At 41.4% G+C, this 21,422-nt stretch overlaps 1 protein-coding gene across 1 annotated transcript in view; it reads left to right on the top strand.

Moving 5' to 3' along the window:
* LOC121327739 (protocadherin-16-like) overlaps nt 1-21,422 on the top strand; it is a 168,918-nt gene that overhangs the window by 15,907 nt on the left and 131,589 nt on the right. Inside the window, exon 2 of the mRNA XM_041271922.1 lies at nt 983-2,805. Coding sequence (XP_041127856.1) covers nt 1,003-2,805 — 1,803 coding nt within the window. The 5' untranslated portion in view covers nt 983-1,002. The remainder of the gene's footprint in view (nt 1-982; nt 2,806-21,422) is intronic.

Here is a 21,422-nt window from a genome sequence, read left to right as displayed (position 1 = left end):
GGGTGTTCTGGGACACTGCTGTTTCAGAATGAACAGGACCTGCTGCAGCTATAGTATTGTTTCAGTATCATGATTTTTGATGGCCATTCTGTCTGCTGGCAACTCAGGGTGTTGTGCTGTGGGGCACATTTAATATCAAAAACAGTTTTATAAAATGACTACTCCAACAGACTAAAGTCTCTTATTAAAAGTTAACATCCTGACACATTCCAGAGTTTTAATGTATCAGATAGGTTCACAAAACAGTTACCTTTGGGTATATTAGACATTATATAAGTCTAGACCATCAAAATATTGGAACTGCCTCTAGTTAATTAGAAGCAAATGTAGGGACTGAACTGCATGCACACAATGATTTGGAAAAGGAAGTCCAGCCTCAAGTCATGGGGGGCATGTGGTTACTGGTTGCTTCAAAGGAATGCAAGATTGATTAATTAGGTATTTGTAAGAAATATGTGCAGATATTGTTGTGAATGATATATTGTATGCTAAAGGGCAATACCGTTAGTGTGTTAGGGTTGTGACAAGTTGCAAAGTGTTTAGAAGTTTGTACTTGGGAGACAGAACGTCCTTCATAATGAGCTGTGGGACTGGTAGACAGATTGCCTATATGCAAAATACGTGTATCTTACAATGGGGGACTGAATGAACAGTGCACACTCCTTGCAGCTGTCCTTTGTGTTTATTGACTCTAATTTCAATAAAGATCCTTTATAGATGCTGATCTAGCCTGGATTACAGATGTTTATGATATCTGACAACTAGAACTGGTGAACCAGGTCAATGCACAGAATAATAATAACTCAGAATGATTGCAAACAAGCTAAAAGGCAAGGGGATGGTAAAACATTGAATTTGAAAATATCATTTGAAGGTACTTGTCCTTTGAACTGTAATCCTACTAGTGCTACTACTACCACTGCTACGACTACTACGACTACTACTACTAATAATACATGTGTTCCTTGTCTATTTCTTTCAGGATTAACTCAAACTGTTTACATGAGGATTGGTTCGCTGCTTATCGGATTGAGGGAGCTTGCAATGGAACGACTGAACAGACGAGGGACCTGGAACAAACGGGTGCTGCTTCTCTACGTGGCCTTCGGACTTATAACCGGTAACTCATCTACGGTGTTGGGAACCCTGGACCTACAGCTGGATGAGGAGCAGCCAGCTGGCACTATCGTGGGGGACATCAGTGCTGGGCTGCCCCCTGGAACCACTGCCTCCTTGTACTTCATCACAGACTTGGAAAGCACTGGGGTTGGCAGCGACTTGCACATTGATGAAACCACCGGCATTATTAAGACAGCCAAAGTCCTGGACCGGGAGACCAGGGACCGCTACAACTTTATTGCTGTCACCATGCAGGGGGTGACAGTGGAGGTAACAATTGTGGTCAATGACATCAATGACCATGCACCCAGCTTCCCCAAGAGCAGGGCCACTTTAAAGATCCCAGAACAAACAGCAATAGGGACTAGGTTTTCCTTAGAACCAGCATCTGATGCTGATAAAGACCAGCTCAGTACACAGGGTTACCTAGTAAAAGATGGCAACATGGGACAAGCTTTCCGACTTCAGACCAAGAGAGGCTCCAATGAGGTCTTGTACTGTGATCTTGTGGTAAATGGGATCCTGGATCGAGAGCAGATTTCTTCATATTCCTTGTACTTGGAAGCTTTTGATGGTGGCTCTCCAAGGAAGACAGGGCATATGATTCTGGATGTCTTGGTCCAAGATATTAATGACAATGCCCCTGTCTTTAATCAGAGCCGCTATCACACCCAGATCTCTGAAAACATGAAGCCTGGTAGCACGATTCTGCAGGTGTTTGCCTCAGATGCCGATGAGGGAGACAATGGATTAGTCATTTATGAGATTAACAGAAGGCAGAGTGACCCTGAGCGATACTTTCTTATTGACCCACGCACAGGCATAATAACCCTCAGCAAGCCCCTTGACTATGAGATGAGAAAAGTCCATGAGCTGGTTGTCCAAGCTCGGGACAATGCTAGCCAGCCGGAGATCACCAATGCTTTCGTGTCCATCCATGTGCGTGATTACAATGATAACCAGCCTACCATGACCATCATTTTCCTCAGTGAGGATGGGTCCCCACGGATCTCTGAGGGAGCCCAACCAGGCCAGTATGTTGCACGAATTTCGGTATCTGACCCAGATTATAGCGAGTACTCAAATGTAAATGTCTCTTTGGAAGGGGGAGATGGCAAGTTTGGTCTAACCACTAAGGATAACATCATCTACCTCATTTGTGTTGACAAGATCTTAGACAGGGAAGAAAGAGATTCCTATGAACTGAGGGTGATGGCCACTGACTCAGGGACCCCTCCATTGAGGGCAGAGTCCTCATTTACAATTCAGGTCACTGATGTCAATGACAATCCCCCTCTTTTTGACCAACAGGTATACAAGCAAACTATCCCTGAGGTTGTCTACCCTGGCAGTTTTGTCCTTCAGGTGACAGCCAGGGATAAAGACCAAGGTCCCAATGGGGACGTCAAATATAGCATCCTGCAGGACCGTGGGACACATTCTGATTGGTTTACAATCGACCCAGTTACCGGGATCATCACCACTGCAACAGAGCTGGATTACGAGATGGACCCCAAGCCAAGAATCACTGTGGTGGCTACAGATGGAGGCCGACCTGCTCTGTCTTCCACAGCTGTGGTCAATGTAGTCTTGCAGGATATAAATGACAATGAGCCTGTTTTCGATAGTAACTTCTACAATGTCTCAATCAAGGAAAACACAGCAGCTGGAACTTGCTTTCTTCAGGTAGGAGCTGGTATACCAGTTTTCTTTTTTAAAATATTGCTTTTATACACAACGGCACTATTGTGTTTTGTACACATATCTGAAGAACTACTTATCCAATTGTGCTGAGACTTGGACAGTGTCAAAAGTGCATCAGAAGGTATGCACATATGTCACTTACATTACCTTAGTTATACAGGGGGTGTAGATCACAGTGATCTTTTTATTTGATACAGATTTACAAACGTGGTTAGTTATATGTTATTAACATAATTGCTTCTTCCGTGGAACTTACCTAAAGGAGTCTGATATATAATTTATATTCTCTGTAAAAAAAATTAGGTATGTTATTCTGAAAAATCCTGACAGCGAAATGTGAATAATTTAATTTTAATTTGACCTTTTTAGTGAAGCTTGTTAAGCATTTGTGAAGCTTTTGTTAATAGTGCTAATTGAGAATTCACCTGTTCTCTGAGAATTAAAGAGAGTTGTCTGCTATTGACTGTACTCTAGTTCACCTCTGTAAAAGATTGCCATGGAAACTGAGAGCTTACACATTTGTTTAATGACCAGGAGTAAAACTGAAAACCTTTTAAATTCATTGTTGACTTAAAATAGCTTCCATCCAAAGTCTGGTCTTTTTATTGTTAGTTCATGTAAAGATGAATCTTCTGCTGGTATTTGAATGGAAACAATGTTTAATGGATGGGGCTAAATTAAAGAACAACTGAGGAGACCAAATCCCAGCCATACATTATTAAGAATTCCCATGAGGAATGTTTATATGAATCACACATGTTTCTGCGGGCATTTCTTGGACTATTTGTTTCACACATTTTAAAGAATGTAGGTATAATATACATCCTTGTGGAATTTGTTTAGTGTCCTTGAGCTCCTATTCAAAATGGCTACATGACAGCCATATTACAGTTTTTGCTCACAGTAATGGTATTTCCAAAATGTCAGAAAGGATTACCTATATTAAATCCTGGAGACTGAATTGCTATTCTGTTGTTGTTACATGACCATGGTATATTGGAATGATGTACAGTAGTAATTACCTGCAGAGTTCACCTGTGTTTGTGTTCTCCAAATATGTGAATTTCATAAGTAGTGACAAATGGACACTTAGAAGAAAGAAAGAATGAAAGGCAGTTTTTTTATCCAAAAGCAATTATGATCTCAGAAGTGGGCTTGTTCAGTGGGAAAATTGTCCAAAATGAGTTGAGAAAAAGTGAGATAAATGAACACATCCTTCATCGTTATAACGTTTCCTCAGTAAAAGCTAGCAATGCTAACATGGTAAGAATGCTTGGTAGACAGTAGCTTGGGCTTGTGGCTCTTTGTGGCAGCATGGCAGGGTGAAAGCCCTGCCAGTGCACAGGTGTATGTGGGAAATATTGCTTTGACAGGGAGGGGGTTCAATTCCTCCTTGTCAAAACATAGGTGTGTTTGATGGTGGCAACACTGGCAGTGGAAATGCTGGCAGCAGCATGGGGCACTCCGGCAGTGACCATACTGACCCCTCTTTATCCTGAAGGGGGCAGCACACTGTATAGTGCCCAAGTTCCACCTTTAACCTCCCAAAGGCCTCTCTGAAGAGGGGGTCAACCCATTGGCACTCCTCGAAGCCGTGCCCAAAGTCCCCACACTCTTTACAGAAAGGAGCCCATTCTGCCTGCAACCCACGCTGTTGCTTCTCCAGACTTTCTTTTCTCATCTTTTTATTTCTTTGTAAAACTGCAGTTCCTCTCTGTCTCTAGGGGCGCTATTCCATCTTGACACCATGTGTAGTAAGGATAGCGTCATAGGTCAGGCTGGTGGAAATCAGGAAGGAGACCCAGAGACAGAAGCTGCATATTTAAAGTGTTTTTGCAAATGTTTAATAATAAATAACAGACAAAACAAATAGATAGGCACAATGGCCAACAACAAACAATTGCACAAAAACAAAAAATATATATATATATATATATATATATATATATATATATATATATATATATACATACACACACACACACACACACACACACACACACACACACACACACACACACTTTTGAATACAGTGGTTTCAAGCCGAGCCGCCGCTTACAGGGAAAACAGGCTTCACAACTGCCCTAAACACCAACGATAATTCTCAATATCGGAACACTGCCAAACACACCTTTTAAGCTTTTAGTTATTTTTTTGTTTAGTTTTTATTTAAAACAGTGCAACAGAGCACTGTCACAGACACTCAGATACTGTGGTTTGCATTTAGGTTTTCAAAACTGGAGCACACACAGTTTGAACTTCTGCATATGCAGCGTGAAATTCAGTAACTTCTAACTTTTCGTGATGAGGAAGGAGAGAGTTGCGGTATAAGAATCGTCTTTCTGTCTGATGGACTGCAGACTGGCAGTAAAGGGAGAAGCCGGCTCAATGCTCCTGACTGGGAAATTAAACTCTGTCAGTCCCTCAGTGGGGAGAGAGGGTTTCCTTCCTTCTCTGTCCTAAGGGCTGCCCCAGTCCATCCTCTTATCTGATCCAACTTCAGGTTTGTTTAATAAAGTCTGAACACAAAACAGAACATCTCAACCTCAACTACCTACGGATCAGAGAACAATTTTGTCTTAACAATAGTACCTAAAGTACTGGTACTTGTAGAATAGTCTGTAACATAAAGCTATGTGTGTATGTCTTTTGTCCCTATACTGGTATTGCCCCCATGTACAACTTTCCCACAGTAAAAGCATAGCAAAGTATATTTAAGCATAGTGAAAGCATGGTAAGCATATGCAAGCATTCTAAAGCCCAGAGATGTAATCATGGTAAACTATGGTAAATGCTTAGTATAACCATGATAAAAGCATTGGAAAACTGCAAAAATTCTGTGTACATTTACCAGGGTAAACTTTTATAAAGGACATGGTTTAGGTAAAGTGTGACACCCCCCGTCCCCGTCCCGTCCCCGTCCTCGTCCCTGCAATGTATTATCTATTTCTAGTAGAATTTAAATATTTTAGATATAACAATGTTAGACCCTACACGGAGCTAGCTCTGCTGCTTGGTTCAATAGCTGATTTTGAAGAGTGTAGGGTGGGCATCACAACATTCTTTGAAGGGCTTATTTTACAATGTTTTGGTTAGCCTTCCTTTAATCTAATCTAAAGGTCTCACCAACGCTGCCATCCCAAACAGGTGGTGTCAATAGATCTCCCTGTCCACCTAGTGAATATTATCGTGCTGGTGCTGGCAGTCGGAAAACTGCTTTGCTGGGCCGTGAGGTCATATTTTTTCTAAATCCTCAAGGAAAGACTCATCATGTTTAATATTATCTGAGGCTGGGCGCACATCTGGAGGCGCTTGTGTTTGTGCTGGAGGAAGCTGCCTGGGGCCTTTCCTGTAACGTGAGAGCAGGCCCCTTGCAGGCCGACTGACGGAGATGATGGTCTTCTTACTATTAAAATTATCTGTAGTTATAATTTAACTATCATTAAATTATAAACAAAATGATTCATTCATTATATTTATAATTATCAGGGATGTTGGCTACCCTGTAGTTAGAGCAGTATAGAAAGCTGTGAATTCGACTCACTCAGTAGCCACTATCAGCCCAGCTTTGAATAAGGTTGCTGAGGCCACTGACACAAGCACATCTAACAGTGCTTTCCCTAATGAGCCCGCATTTGATTTGAGAGGATTTCAGCCAAATTCACGCTCTTTACAGGGCCTAAGAAACACATCTTTTCAGTCTGTGGCTCAATTTACTTTTTGTCTTGTTCAATCACTTTGTTGCTTTGTCTCCTAAGAGGCCAATCACAGATTTTATTCTGCCTTCTCCCTGTCATGAGAGACCAGTTGTACCTCTTTATCCTGTCTTCTCACACTGATGAAAGACTAATCGAAATCCCTCCCCAGATACTCTGCATATTTGCTCTGACATACATACCCAGATTAGATCAGCAACGTTATAAAAACAAATATTTTGTGTGGCAGAATTGAAAACTTCAAATGTGAAACTAGTGTATAATCATTATAAGAATTGCTGCCTTTGAAATGTTTAGTTCATACAATTTGGTGTGTGTTGGGGGGGAGGGTTTCTTTACCACCAGTAGTCTTGAGTCCCAGTGCAAATCAATTTTCCATAAACAGTCCCTGCAGCAAAATCCACTGACCTGCACTCATACACTATGACCTTGCTACACACTATTTCACATAAAGTAGGCCACCTAGGTGACTGAGACCACTTAGCATTCTTGTTATAAGCGCGTACTTACAAGGTTTCAGGGAATATGCTTGGAGCCTTAAAAAGCAGTAAATTGCTTATGAAATGTGGTCATATTAACTTGAATTTAGTTAGATGAGTTAATTGAGGCCGTGTAGCCTAGAAATGAGATTAAGCTATGCTTGCTGATATAGTTAAATGAGAGTGTGATTTTTTTTTTGCTGGTTATACATAAAGGTTGCAAACTGAATTGGAGAAAACAGCAGCTGGCTAATTTTATTCTCCACAGCTAGTGTAGAATGAGTTTCAGACAGATGATGAGAGCCGGGCTGGGGAGCCGAGTGCACCTCTGAGCCCTGCCCTCTCAGCTCCCTGTCTCACCCAGTTATATGTTTTAAAACAATATTTAATAAAAAAGAAAAAAAAAATAGCAGGTCAGGCTTTGTCTTATACAGGACAGCCATGTAGAAGAACATGTTTTAGTTTGTGTGACAGGGAGTACCCTGTTGCTGGTTCTTTACTGCATGTGCGCCTTTATGGAAACAGCTGGGATGCACAGAAGATGCGTTGCTAGGCAACTAATTGAGCAGGTAGGCTCGCCCGGTGCTGAGTGGATCAGGAGTGGATCAGGAGGTTAGCTTGTGTGCGCAGCTCAAAAAGTGCGCCACATCTCGAGGCCATAGCCATACAGACGGGCGCTGAGCGAAAGCTTGCTGTGTTGACATCGAGGGGGAGAGAGTCCGTTCCATTGTCCAGCTGAGGCCATTTGAAAAGGCCATTTGAAGAGACCGGAGGATTCCGGGCCTAGAAGTCTCTCAGTTTAGGGGATGTTCATCTGAAACAGTATAGAAAAGGTCTGCATATTGTAGTAGGTTCCTGAAGCGGGGCGTTCCTTTAAGTGGGACTAGCGCTCACCACTTGCGTGGCACACTTTTATTTCTAGCTTTGTTTTCTTTTCTTTTCCTTATTAACCACTGAGCTGCTTATCCTGCAATCTCCACGTGGAGCGCAAGCGAGTCCAAATTTGTCACTCCTGTGAGAATAGCTTGCAGGATAGAGTTAAATGTGCATCTGAAAGTTTAACATGTCTTTTGACGTGCTACACTAAATCTCATAAGCAGGATATTTGGTACTGTAGTCTGCAGTTTTGTTTTTCGCTGGCAGATGGCAGCAGACCCTAAGAAATGTGCTTGACAGACTGACCCATCCATACATGAGCAGTAAAAAGTGGATGGACGCATTTGCTAAGTAAAATATGGATGCTTACTAGAGAATGAGATGAGGGTATTTTTTTCTTTGTTGATTTTACAAATGGTTGTAAAGAACCGATTTATTCTGTTGATGAAGTACACTTCACAGATAATAATGCATATAACAGCGATACACACCCATACCCGAAACTGTGGAAGATAGGTAGGTGCATTGTGTGGTACACTTACTTTCTAATCAACCTGTATATGATGTGATTCAGTATTATTCAGTGACGACCCTCATATGTAACATCCTTCTGTTACAGTTTGGTATGTTTTCTGTTTAGCATTTCTTCCTTACAAAATGTCCCAATTTGAAAAGACTTATTGTGGCTATTCTTGCTTGTACAGAACTGTAAAAGGGCAACATATTCACTGCTTATTATTGTGTTGAATCACCATCACTGAGCCTGATATTAGCGAGAGTCTGGTCCAGAATTTCAATAGAAATATTATTTTTTTAATTGTTGCTGTTTAATGCATGTTCTATCAAGTCTGATCTTTGGTAAGGCTGGCATTTGATGTTTAACTTTAGATTTCTTACGGTTTGTAACATCTGGTTTGGGTGGGGATCTAAACTCAGACATGGTATGCTGAGGGATTTGAGTTTAATTAGATATTCCTCTCTCCCTTAATCTGACAGTAAGTTCTGAACTGAAACCTTTCCCCATAGGAACCGTTGCAGCTCAGAGAGGTTGCTGTCTAGACATAACAGTTGTGTGCAGCTGTGTAGCAGCAGAGAGCCCAGTAAACTAGTTTTTGTGTGTGGGGCCAAACAGATACCCAGCTTTTTTTTTTTTTTTACTTGTTAGTCGCGTAGCTCCCTCTTTCACTGCTTAATTAAACCAATCTCTTCCCATTTCTCCTTGTTTCTCCCGTTGCTCTCTCCCTTAATTTCCACACACCTTAGCCCCCCTCCCCACACACACACACACACTCTGTGCTCTTGGTTTGCGTCATCCTGTCACATAATCTTGGAACTGATGAAGTGGGAAACACCATCAGACAGGTCCCAGGATGAACAGCTTCAGAATGTAACCGCATGGGTCATGATTAGCTGTCAAATGCAAATCATTAATTGGCTATCGCATTGGTTAAGATACGGTGACTGGAAAAACTGTATTGATAGAAATTAATTTATTCTCATTAAATCTGACACTACAGGGGGGCTCCAAAGTGGTGCATACAGTAAAGGCGCTCTGCATGAGTGCAGGATGTGCCCTATAGCCAGGACTACACCGGTTCGAGTCTGGGCTATTCCACAGCCGACCATGGATGGGAGTTCCCAGGAGGCGGTGCTCAATTGGCTGAGCGTCACCGGGGGGGAGGGGTCTAGGTCGGCCAGGGTATCCTCAGCTCACAGCGCACCAGCGACCCCAGTAGACTTGCTGGGCGCCTGTGGGCTTGCCTGTTAGCTGCCCGGGAGCTGCGTTGTCCTCCTACGCTGTAGCTCCTGGGTGGCTGCATGGTGAATCCGCAGTGCGTATAGAAGCAGTAGGCTGACGGCACACACTTTGGAGGACAGCTTGTGTTCATCTTCGCCTCTTCTGAGTCAGCGCAGGGGAGGTAGTGGTAAGCTGAGCACAAATAAATAATAATTGGCCATTTCAAAATTGGGAGAAAATTAAAAAAAATAATAATAAATTGGCAATGACTAAATTAAAAAAATATATATAAATAAATAAAAATCTGACACTACAAAGAAAAGTCATAGTTGTGGCAGCTGATACCTCAGGTAAAATAAATGTCTACAGGGGTGTGCGGTTTTTGAAATAAACTTGTTGTCCGAGGGACAAAGCGCTAGAAAAATCTGCTTGTCCTTCTTAAATATCTACTTGCAAAAAAAGTAGAATATAACTTGTAGGATTTTTTGGTTTTATTTAACATTAAAAACAATCAATCAATCAATCAGTGATTAACAGAGGCGGATCTAGCCTTGTAGCTTGACTGGTTCACTAAATTCTTCAAGATACACAAAGGAACCCTGTGACCCCACCTCACCTCAACCAATGTATAACATACTTCAAGGAGTGCAGTTTGGAACACATTTGCTAGTATAACATACTAAGAGCACAACAATAACACGCAATATTTTATAAAAAGTTATTCAAATATAAAAATAGCTTCTGCCTATTTTTTTTTTCCCAGTCTTTATCAACTGAATCCAACTCCTGATGTACAGGTGTTTTAGTTTGTTGCATCACAGATACAAAATCATTGCCAACTTTTACTGCTGCTTTGTGGAATTCTGATTTTTCTTGCTGTTCTTTGAGTTTTGTACCTGCTGAACCCCAGATTTTTAAAGGACTTATGTATAACCTTTCAAGTTTCTCTGCATGTTTTACTGTTTTTCTAGCAAAATGCACACTATATTTACAGTAGGTTCCATCAAATTCTGCAAAGATTTATAATTAATACATAAACACATATATATAAGCATTTCATTTCTATCATTATAAATATAAATATACATGTTTTAATAGTTTCACGAATCAATGGATTGTGGATGTCCAATAAATAACTAATATCGCTTCTGTTCAAATCTGGTCAAACTAAGTTGTTTTTTTTTGTTTGTTTGTTTTTTTATATAGCGTTTAAATCTAAAACTTTTTTTTTAATATGATAAATAGCAAACTAGGTTAGCAACACTAAACTCAAAATAAAAAAAAAAGCATGATATTTTTCCCTGTGAAAGTTTGTCTTGAAATGCTTATAAACAGCAAACTTTACCTTTTTTTTTTTTTTTTTTTTTTTTTTTTTTAAACATCCCAACAAGTAAATTGACCACGAAGTGTTATAAATTATACAGTACGATTTTTTTCTAATCATATACCTAAGCCACTATGCTTTTTTTTTTTTTGTTTTTTTTTTGTTTTACTTTATTAGATTGCAGTATTTAAATGTCAGGTTCCTGTATTAGAAAGCAGTATCACTTATTTGCTAATTTACAAAAAACATAAATAATACCATAAGTTTAAAAGAGTAGTCTGCATTGCCAGGTGCTCGCTTTGCAGCCACTTCTTGGTTTCTTTGTAACCAATGGAAGATCAGCTTCTTCCACAGCTAGCCAATCAGAAATGATAGGGGTGGGAAGTAAACACTTTTTAAAATATGTCTGTGTTCCAATCCAAAACCTCACCCCCTACACCCTACTCCCTTCAAAGTGACCACTTCTGGAAGTGGTCATTTTGAAGGGAAGTAGGGCGTAGGGGGTGCAAAGGTGATTCAATGGGAACACACTTTGGCGTCATCACTCATGGCCAGGCAAAGACATCGTCATTAGTCAGTGCTTGAAATGTGTAGCTTACTCTGTCCAAAGTGCAATGTTGGAAACTCAGGAGGGGGTTGACAGATTTGTTTGTATGTGTAAGATATTCAACTCTTTTAAATATTGTTATGCTTAAAGTAACTTTTCATAATAAAGCAATAATAAAACATTTGTTTCTAGTGTTGTCATTATATGTGTGCGTGTCTTTTTAAAATCTTTATTTATGTTTGGGGGGGTGGGGTTGTTTATTAGCACAACTACAATCAAAACGTTGGTAGCAAGTTACATTTTGAGCTCCAAGACTCTGCGAGGAGAAGAGAGAAATAAAATTGAGGCACTTGTTGCAGCTGTAATAGCCATTGCTATTTTTTTATTATTAATTAATGACCAACGGAGGATGGGGTCTGCAATCCGTAGGAGAGCCCATCGTCACCGTGCAGTCATACTGGGATTGATGAGGGTGGCCGGAGAAGTAAGTTATAGACCTATAGCTAAAAAATAAAGTTGAAAACAAAACAAAACAAAACCGTAGTAATATCCAACTGTTTCATATAGATCTTCACTTCAAGCACTGTAATAATCATAACAATGAATACGGTTACATGGTAATTGAATGCTATGTACAGCGCTGTCTCTTATACCATTCTAAAGTTAATTTTGTTGCCCCCTAGAGATAATAAACTGAAAACAGTGAAACCAGGCGGAATTACCCCCATATAGAGTTAAAAATGTAATTCCAATTATTATTTTCTTAAGGGAGACTCAGCCAAGAAGGCAGCAATACTGTGCCAACATACAATTTATCTTCTGCGTTAACAGCAATATAATTACGTACACAACGTATTTCTAACCAATAAAACAAATATGTAAATATACATTTAAAATCAAATACTTAAAAGTGAGTATAAATATTTTAAAATATAGATTTTAAATTAAATCCCCTTATCCAATTCACTTTTGAGAGATCTAGCAGCCTGCAGAGTTAATCAAGGCTTAACAATGAAGTGCCAGTTCTCTGCTCTTTTTTGATGAGGAGCGAGAAAAAAAAAAAAAAAAAAACTGTTTCACTGGAATAATTTTCACTGGAAGCTATCTACCGGTACAAATAGCCAACTAGTTTGTTACAGATATCCCTCAAGGTCTCATCTATACGGAATAATGTAGCTTGCTATTCATTTTTTTTATTGACAATAGCAAGCTAGGCCAAAGCAATAACGCAAAAAAGTCGATTCGAACATTAATTTTATTCAATTATCTATCTATCGGGGACACGTAAAAGGATCACATGAGTGTTATTTCTCTGACACGCATTATAATATTGTTATGTTATATGTTTTGATAGAAGCATCAGCCAAATAAATTAATAATACATTAATAAGTACTAATAATTGCTAATTACATTTGTACACAAACTCCATCTTGTCCATTTCCAGTTCCATTTTCGCACTGTGTGCTCAGCGTGTCAGGCTGCTTCTTTCTGTCTGTCCGTTTTAGTACGGTAAGTAAATACTGTTAAGAATTGTATGTGTTTTTCACCCTTTCTTGCTTTGGAGAGCACTATTACTCCACGGGACAGGGCTTGCCTTGTTCCCATTGTCGAGCTTGCCCACCAGCCGCCTGCGGGCCATGGTTGGGCCTTGTTTTGATTGTAGCTACGCGTCCCCGTACTCGCGCAGGGGACTAGCTGAAACCCGGCTGCATACTCCTCACCGATGCTCCCTCGTTGTTGAGTTGAGACGTACGCAGGCTGCGCGAGTCTTCACCTCTGGACCTGTGCTCTCCCCCATCTATCCTGGAATGTTTTAACTGTTTTTTGTATTTAAAAACTGTTTTGTATTACTGTGTGTGTAAGTCAATCACCCGCCGCGGCTTCGGCCCTGTCCCCCTGTTGTATGCTATGTGCTGCTCAGGTGTGTGACCACGCGGTCAGGGTAGGCACCGCGCACAGCTGCCCCGGTGTTTTTAATACCGCGGTGCGCAAGACTCTGCCCGTGCTACTTCGGTACCCATTGTCTCGCTGTACCGATACAGGCTAACACGTCGGTGCCTGGCACCGCATGGTACTTGGTGCATCTGTGCAAGCAGTACTCAGTGCGCACGGTATCCTGCGCTAGTGTGGGAACGCATTGCTACACGGTACATATTGCACATAGTGCACGGTACACAGTGCTTGACCATTGCTTTAGACCTAGCGCAACAGTGCCTCATTGTCTCTACCTGTAGACGGTGCTCCACTCCGCTGTAGGCTACGCGCTGTCCCGGTCGTGTGACTGCACATAGTCCAGGTTAGACACCCCTGTCCAGCCACTATGCTGTGTTACTCTTTTTCTGTGTAACAGCCTGCATTGCTTTGCGATTGCAGTCTTCTTAAACCTTACAGCGCTCACTGTTTGATGTTTCCTCTGCTATTACAGTTTAAAAGAAAGAGACGTGTGATCCTCCATCTGACCCCGGCTCCTCCGTGTTCCGCTGTAGAGCTGACTCTGCTGGACTGCCTCAGCCACCTACTTGGCGTGCTGTTTTTAATTGGGTGTGTATATATGTGTTTTCTTTACTGCCTTGCAGTTTAAAGAGAAAATATCGTATGATTTCTATCGGGATCGCTGTTGAGTTGAATCCACCAGCTTGTGTCAGTCTGCTGTGGTGACTGTGATTTTACACTCACAATTGCTGTTGTGTATATGTGTTTTTCCCTACTGCCTTGCAGTTTAAAGAGAAAACGTAGCGGCGTGACTCCTCTACCGGGACCCAGCTCTGCTGTGTTCCCGTTGTTGAGTTTAATCGGCCAGCCTTTTCAGCCCGCCAACTTGGCAGGCTGTTTATAAAATAAAACGGAACTGTCATACGCGCTGCCGTGATGACCTGTTATTTTACATTCATATTTGTTGTTGTGTATACGTGACTCTTCTACTGGGTCCCAGCTCTGTGTTCCCATTGAGTTGAATCCGCCAGCTTGTTCAAGCCTGCCCACTCGGCGCGCTACCATGGTGACTGTTATTTATCCCTCACAATTGCTATTGTGTGTGTATATGTGTTTTTCTTTACTGCTTTGCAGTTTGAAAAGAAAAAGTAGTAGCAGCGTGATTCCTCTGCCGGGACCCAGCTCTGCAGGGTCCCACTGTTGATTTGAATCAGCAGGCTTATTTTAGCCCGCCTATTGGCGTGCTTGGTCACCCGCCTGTCATGGGGAATGTGTCACTTTTTTCCTGCATAACACGCCGCAGCTCCTTGAGCCCGTGCTCCACTCTAGCATACGCCAGGACCAGGTTATCGCCGCACTGCACCATGGTGCAGCACCATGCGCTCCCCTGTACTGCTCTCCTGATTGCATACTGCAGTCACTCAAGCTATGTATTCACTCCGGTGTATGCTATGCGCTACCCCGGGTTGTGTTGACTTCATGTCAATTCCTCGGTGCTTTGCGCCACAGCATGTTAATAACACTCTGTGTCCCAGATGCTCCATGCAACAGTAGTGTATTCTACCTCACTCTGTGCCCTCGGTGCGTCTGATCCCTTGGGGCCTAAGTGCTTCAATACATGGCTGAGACATATGGTGTCTCCTTACCCATGCACGTTCAAGTGCATGGATACCACCCTCGCTCCCTTGCGGTGGCAAGTGATCAGGGTGATGAATTGCTTGTAGAACTGGTTGATCTGTCCAGTCGCAGGAAGGAGAGATGGCCCACACAGCTATTTGTGATGAAGCATCTGGTTGAGACTGGGTCTCCCCTTAACGATGCTTGAGCCGATTAATAGTAAGCTCACCTGTCGGATGACAGAGTAGCAGCTCTTCAGCACCAACTCTCCCTGTTTCGACATGGATCGAGGGTGCCTCTTGTCTTGTGCCATAGCAATATCAGCTTCTGGATGGCTTTACTGCATATGCGCCCGCTGCAGGCATGGCTCAATGCGTTCCATCTGAATTCCAAGTGCGACAGACAACGCAGGCTGACAGTGTGTCTTGCTTGCTTGCCGTCCCTGCGCTGGTGGAGGGTTACATGAAGACAGCCTTCCTCTTGGCTATCACCTCCGCAAAGCGGGTCAGTGAGCTGCAGGCGCGATCTGTGCATAGTTCCTGTATGTGTATTTGGGATGATGGCAGCAGAGTGTCACTGCGTGCAAACCCTACTTCTCCCCAAGGTGATTACAGCCTTCCACATGAATCAGTCCATGGAACTGGAGTCCTTTCATCCTCCACCATTTGCGACAGAAGGGGATAAGAAGTTGAACCTTCTCTGCCCAGTTCGGGCATTGAGAGGTTATGTAGATAAGACAAGAGCGCTGCGTCAGTCTGACCAGCTCTTCATCTGCCATGGAACACGGACCCTGGGTCAGCCCCTCTCCAAGCAGCGGCTGTCGCATTGGATTGCGGACACAGTCTCTAACCCCCACCTTGGCGGATGGCCGCACATTCCACGAGAGGTGTGGCTATCTCATGGCCCTCATACTTTTGTCAGGTTCTACCGCCTGAATGTGGTAGATTCCTCATTGCCCTCTGTGGGCACTAGGGTCCTCGAGGTTGCACGCTCACGCCGCTGACCTTGGTCAGACAGGACTTAGCGTCCCTCATATGCTATCGGCAGCTTTGATATAGGAGCTCAGTGACACCTACCAATAGGCAGGAGTGTATCCCATAATGATGTTTGGTGGCTATCTTCTCTTTCAGGGAACCAGGTTTACGGTAGGTAAACTAACGTTCACTACAGATGGGAACACCCCTTAAGATGGCCACAATCCACTTCCGCCCTTCGAAGTGCACTTCGTAGGGCGCATTTTCGTGGATTGGAACACAGCCTATGTGTGCTTTAGTGCTAGACTTCTGCAATTCAATTTTCAGAAACTTGCATGGCTATCTACAGATATACCTGGAGCATCTTTCTAGCAAATTAGGTATCACAGTCTAACAGGGATACCGTACAAAACAATCACCACAACACAGGTTGATCTTTTTGGTCTAAGCACTGACAAATCCTGAACCTACTAAGGGACAGGCTTAAGTAAACTGTCAGATTTTAGCTGAATATAGGCTGGTCTTTCATTTATGTTCTTGTCTAAGACCCTGTCTTTTCATAGTCACACGATCCAGAGTCTATCCAATAATTCTAGCTTTGAGCGTAAAAAAGGGCATTCATTAGTGGAGGAATGCTACTAAACACTAAGGAGGCATACTGGGCTTGCAACTGTTACTGTTACTGTTAAGGGGATCAGCACAAGGCTTTAAACCATCTAATTAGTGGCAGTTGCTACGAGGTGCCTCTGCTCTTGTGAGGTCAGGGAAACGCAATGGGTTTTTGAGGTTTTTAAAGTATGGTGATGTGTGTTTTAAAATTGCCAACAAAAGATGTAACTGTCTGAATGCACAACAGGAACGTGACTGACTGCCTGAGAAAAGACAAACAAAGATGTCACTGCCCGTTCTCAAATCATACATGACATACAGGCAGCCATTTTCAAAGAAGCGTCATTAGCTTCCTGAGGAATTCGAAGAGAGGCTTTTACAATTTCAGCGTTTCGTTATTAGGCTCCGTTCTAACAAGCAGTACCAGCTTGGACAGACTGGAAATGCTGATCAGACCCACTCATTTTTCGACATGCCAAGCAATACCACAGGTGTGAGTAATCATGACTGGAAATGAGAAGCAGCATATAACTAACTGTGTGACAGAAATGGACAAAAAACTGATTCTTAGGTTGGTGGGATTTTTCATATTCTGTCATGATTTGGAACTTTATATTGCGTTGTTTACATTTGAAACTGAATTTTAATTTAGATTATACCAACCCTAATTTAGGAATTCCTCAGATTTCTGCTTTATTAAATATTTGGCAGACTTTATATATAAGGTATGCCTTTCCACAAATACAATAAGAAATGCTGCAGGCAAAAAACATTTTTTTTTTGTTGGTAAACACTAGATTTTACCACTTAGGAATTGTACAATAATAATTTAACAAATGTTTATCCCCACATTTAAAATTCTGGTTTTTATAAGGGGAGCAGGAAGTGAAAACCTGATTGCCCAGTCCTGTTAATATCAGTACCCAGCTGTTTCTCTTTCTGGGTACTGCTGCTCCAAAAATCAGAAGCCAAATAGGCAGTAGTTATATATATATTTTTTATATCTCCGTTATAATAACATGTGGTGTCACTGCGCAATTTAAACTAATCTCAGACTGCCCGGCACCCAGTTAAATTCCAACGTTGTTACCACACACTTAAAATCTGTTTTCTTGCTTGCTTTTCTGGTGGTCTGAGATTGCTCAGGATTCTGTTTAATTCCTGACCTGCTTTAAAGTAAAATGGGAGGACTGCATCATTTCTAGAGAATGCCAAAACAGTTTATGGTTAATCTGAAACAGGGCAAAATGAGTAGATCTGCAGTTATATTAAAGTACCATATTCCTTCGAATTTAAGACACATTTTTAACCCTTTGCGGTCCATTTATTCAGTGCCCGTGAGGCAGATAAGGTCCAATTTATTTTCACACGTACTGTTTATTTTACACACACTGTTTAAAAGTTTTTCACAGTAAAACTGGTTTAGAAGGCACTGCATATCAACAGGACACTCAGTACTGCATCTCTAGCCCTGCCCAACCCCTTGTTTGCTGTATTTATCACATACCTCTTCATAGTCGTGCATACTGATAAATCATCTCTTGGTCACTCGTTTTATCACCAAACTCCTCAATAATGTGATCCAAGTCATCATTTTATTACAATAACATCTCAAAAAGCTCTGCAAATGTCTGTGATATTCTTTGAGCGCTGGATGTGGAAGCAGCTATCTTGTTTGTTTATGTCCGTCTTGTCTTGGTGCTGCGGCTATGTGTATTGCTCAGATCCACCCCTTTTTTTTCGGTTTCATTCGGCTCCTATTGGTCTCATTCGGCCATTGAAAGGTTTTCTCTGCCTTTTCTGGAGGAAAAACGACTAGAGACCTTACTTGATGTTTTATTTTTTCCTATAATTGAGGGTGGGAAATTTGGGTTGCGTCTTTAATTCAAAGGAGTGCGGTCTATTACACTGGGGCAACGGATTTAGCCTGCTGAGTAATACAGAGTGTAGCACTAACTGCAAACAGTGCTTAGTGTATAATTCAGCTTTATCAATGTTGAAGTTGATATTAAAGTGCAGTTCAGATATTGGATATAGAATGTTTATAGTCTGTTTACATCATGTTCATTTGCTTCACATGGAAACTGTAAAAAAAGACCAAACTATGAATTATATTTGAACATGTAAAATATGAGGCATGATTATAATGAAAGTTGGTAAGAAGTAATATCACATTGTTTAGCATAAGGTATACAGTAGCAACGTCTGGAGTCCGTACAGGAAGTACAGGAATTGATTCCTAAATGCTCCAATGGGAAACTAGCAGCAGAGGCAGAAATAACAAGAAATGTACTGCATCAAAGCACAGAGTCATGCTTAGACAAGAACAAAGCTCAATCAACTCCAGCACTCAGCACTCCCTTTCAGTTGTCAGCAATTTTCCTTACAGGTCGTAAATTCAAGAGTCTTGGAGGCGGCTGACAGTTTTACAAGTGACAGCATTCTTCAAGAAAATTTTACAAAATGTCTGGCCTCAGCTTTTTTGTTTGCTGTGATTGATATAATGTATTGCTTCAGGTGAACAGTGCATAGCAAATGATTGTTGTTTCTCCATGTTCTTCCATTCCCTCTGTATGTTACGATGGCTTTGAATTCAAACACTGCATGCAACAATTTAAAAAGTGTGACATCCAAAAAACGAAAGACGCACATCCATAAAAACAATGCCAGCATTTTTGGAAGTGATGACGACAACAACAAAAAGCTAAAAAAAAACAATGTCTACATTTTTGTAAATGATGACAACTCAGAAAACACTGTGAACACAATAGAAGGCGAGGGTCGTAGCAGAAAAGGATGTAGAAAAAAGTGAGGGAAAATCACGGAGAACCGCCGCCAAATATCCAGGCTCACAATTGTCAGTTTTCAGAGCTTTAGAACCTGATTACAGCCTTTTTCATCTTGGCACTCACACCACTGGCTTGGCTCCTCCTCAGTTAGTCAGTGATGGCTGGAAAATGAACTATGGAGTTACAGTATGAGGGTAAAATTCACATCATCTTTTATTTGTGAAGTATGGTGGTCTGTGGCTGATTCAAATAACTATTTTAGAACCAGCTTGGAGTAAAAACCTGGACTGGACTGTATCTTGAGGGTCAAAATTGGGTACCACTGCCCAAGTAAACATGTATTTATACTAAAGTAATACAAAAATGGCTACAAAAGATTTAGAAGTGAGTAGTTTTTCGAGATTTACGATTATACTGTATTTACAGTATGATCGTAAATCTGGAAAAACTACTCACTTCTAAATCTTTTGTAGTATTTTTGTATTACTTTAGTATAAATACATGTTAATTTGGATTCATATGTTGTTTTTCTGACTTTATGTGAACGAAAAGACACACATTTGCCCGTTTTCCCATTGGAGATAGTGATATTTTGAAATATCACTGTCCTGGTCACAAAAGCAAAGTTTGTGTCCATTTTGTATACTTTTGAGGCATAAACAATTAGGAAATAACACTTACTACCCAGGAACAAAAATTGTGTTACATAGTGTAATCAGTGTTTACATTTTCTTGCATGGTGTAATCCTAGTTTTTGTTAAATGAAATGAATGAAAGCGAAATAAAACATAAGTAAATATTGTTTTTTTCATTGTACAATGCCCCTTTTTGCACGTTTATTTTATTTGAAGTGTTTATTCAAGTTAAAAACCGGTGTAATTAATGAAAATGTGTCTAGGGACACTTTGTTTATTGCGAAGACACAATAATGTGAGGGATTTTTTAGTTTTAGTTGTTGCCAATTATTTTTTATTTTCTCCCAATTTGAAATGGCCAATTATTATTTATTTATGCTTGGCTCACCTCTACCACCCCTGTGCTGACTCGGGAGCGGTGAAGACGAACACACGCTGTCCTCCGAAGCGTGTGCCGTCAGCCGACCGCTTCTTTACACACTGTGGATTCACCATGCAGTCACCCAGGAGCTACAGCGTAGGAGGACAACGCAGCTCCTGGGCAGCTTACAGGCAAGCCCACAGGCGCCCGGCCAGACTACAGGGGTCGCTGGTGCGCTGTGAGCCGAGGATACCCTGGCCAATCTAGACCCCCCCCCCCCCCCCTGAGCGTCGCCTCCTGGGAACTCCCATCCACAGTCACACGATTCTTTTTTTAACCGTAACTGTATTAAGTCATGAGGATAAAGTAAAGTCTTTCTTTCTTCAGGGATAGTTTTAACTTTAAAAATGAATGAATGTCCAAACGGATATCTAAATATTGAACGAATATCCAAACATGAAAATTCTTTGCACTAAAATAAAGTCTACAAATAACACATTATACAACGTTGACTGAGTTATGAACTTAGCTGAGAATAGTTAATCTTTTAACACACACGTTTCTGCTTGGAAAGGTTTCTTTTGTTTTTTAACTGTTTAATCTCCGCTATAGCTTTTTCACTGTATACTGATAGCAACTAAAATTGTAGACGTGGACTGTGTGTTTTTGTTTATTTTTATACTATATTTGTAAGGGTGTGCGTGTGTGTGAGTGTTGAAGTGTGTATTCGTGTGTATGTGTTTAATTGTGAGTGACTGTGCGTGCGTTTGAGTGTTGTGTCTGAGTGAGTAAGCAAGTGTTTTTTTCATATTTACAAAGCAGTTGTGCTGATTTGTTTCCAAAGGTTGGGCTTCTTAGCTACTCGCTGGCAACAGCCCCAGTGTGTCTCTCCTTCTGCCTCTCCAGGATGTTACAGAGTGAGGTCACAAAACTCAAACCAAAACACACTTTACAAATCAACGTCGGGCTTGTTTTGTTTCAAAATAAAAGACAGAAGGGCG

Source organism: Polyodon spathula, chromosome 15, assembly GCF_017654505.1.
Source record: "Polyodon spathula isolate WHYD16114869_AA chromosome 15, ASM1765450v1, whole genome shotgun sequence".
NCBI classification, from domain to species: Eukaryota; Metazoa; Chordata; class Actinopteri; order Acipenseriformes; family Polyodontidae; genus Polyodon; species Polyodon spathula.
The sequence above is the reverse complement of the archived record's forward strand: the minus strand, read 5'-3'. Positions and strand labels throughout refer to the sequence as shown.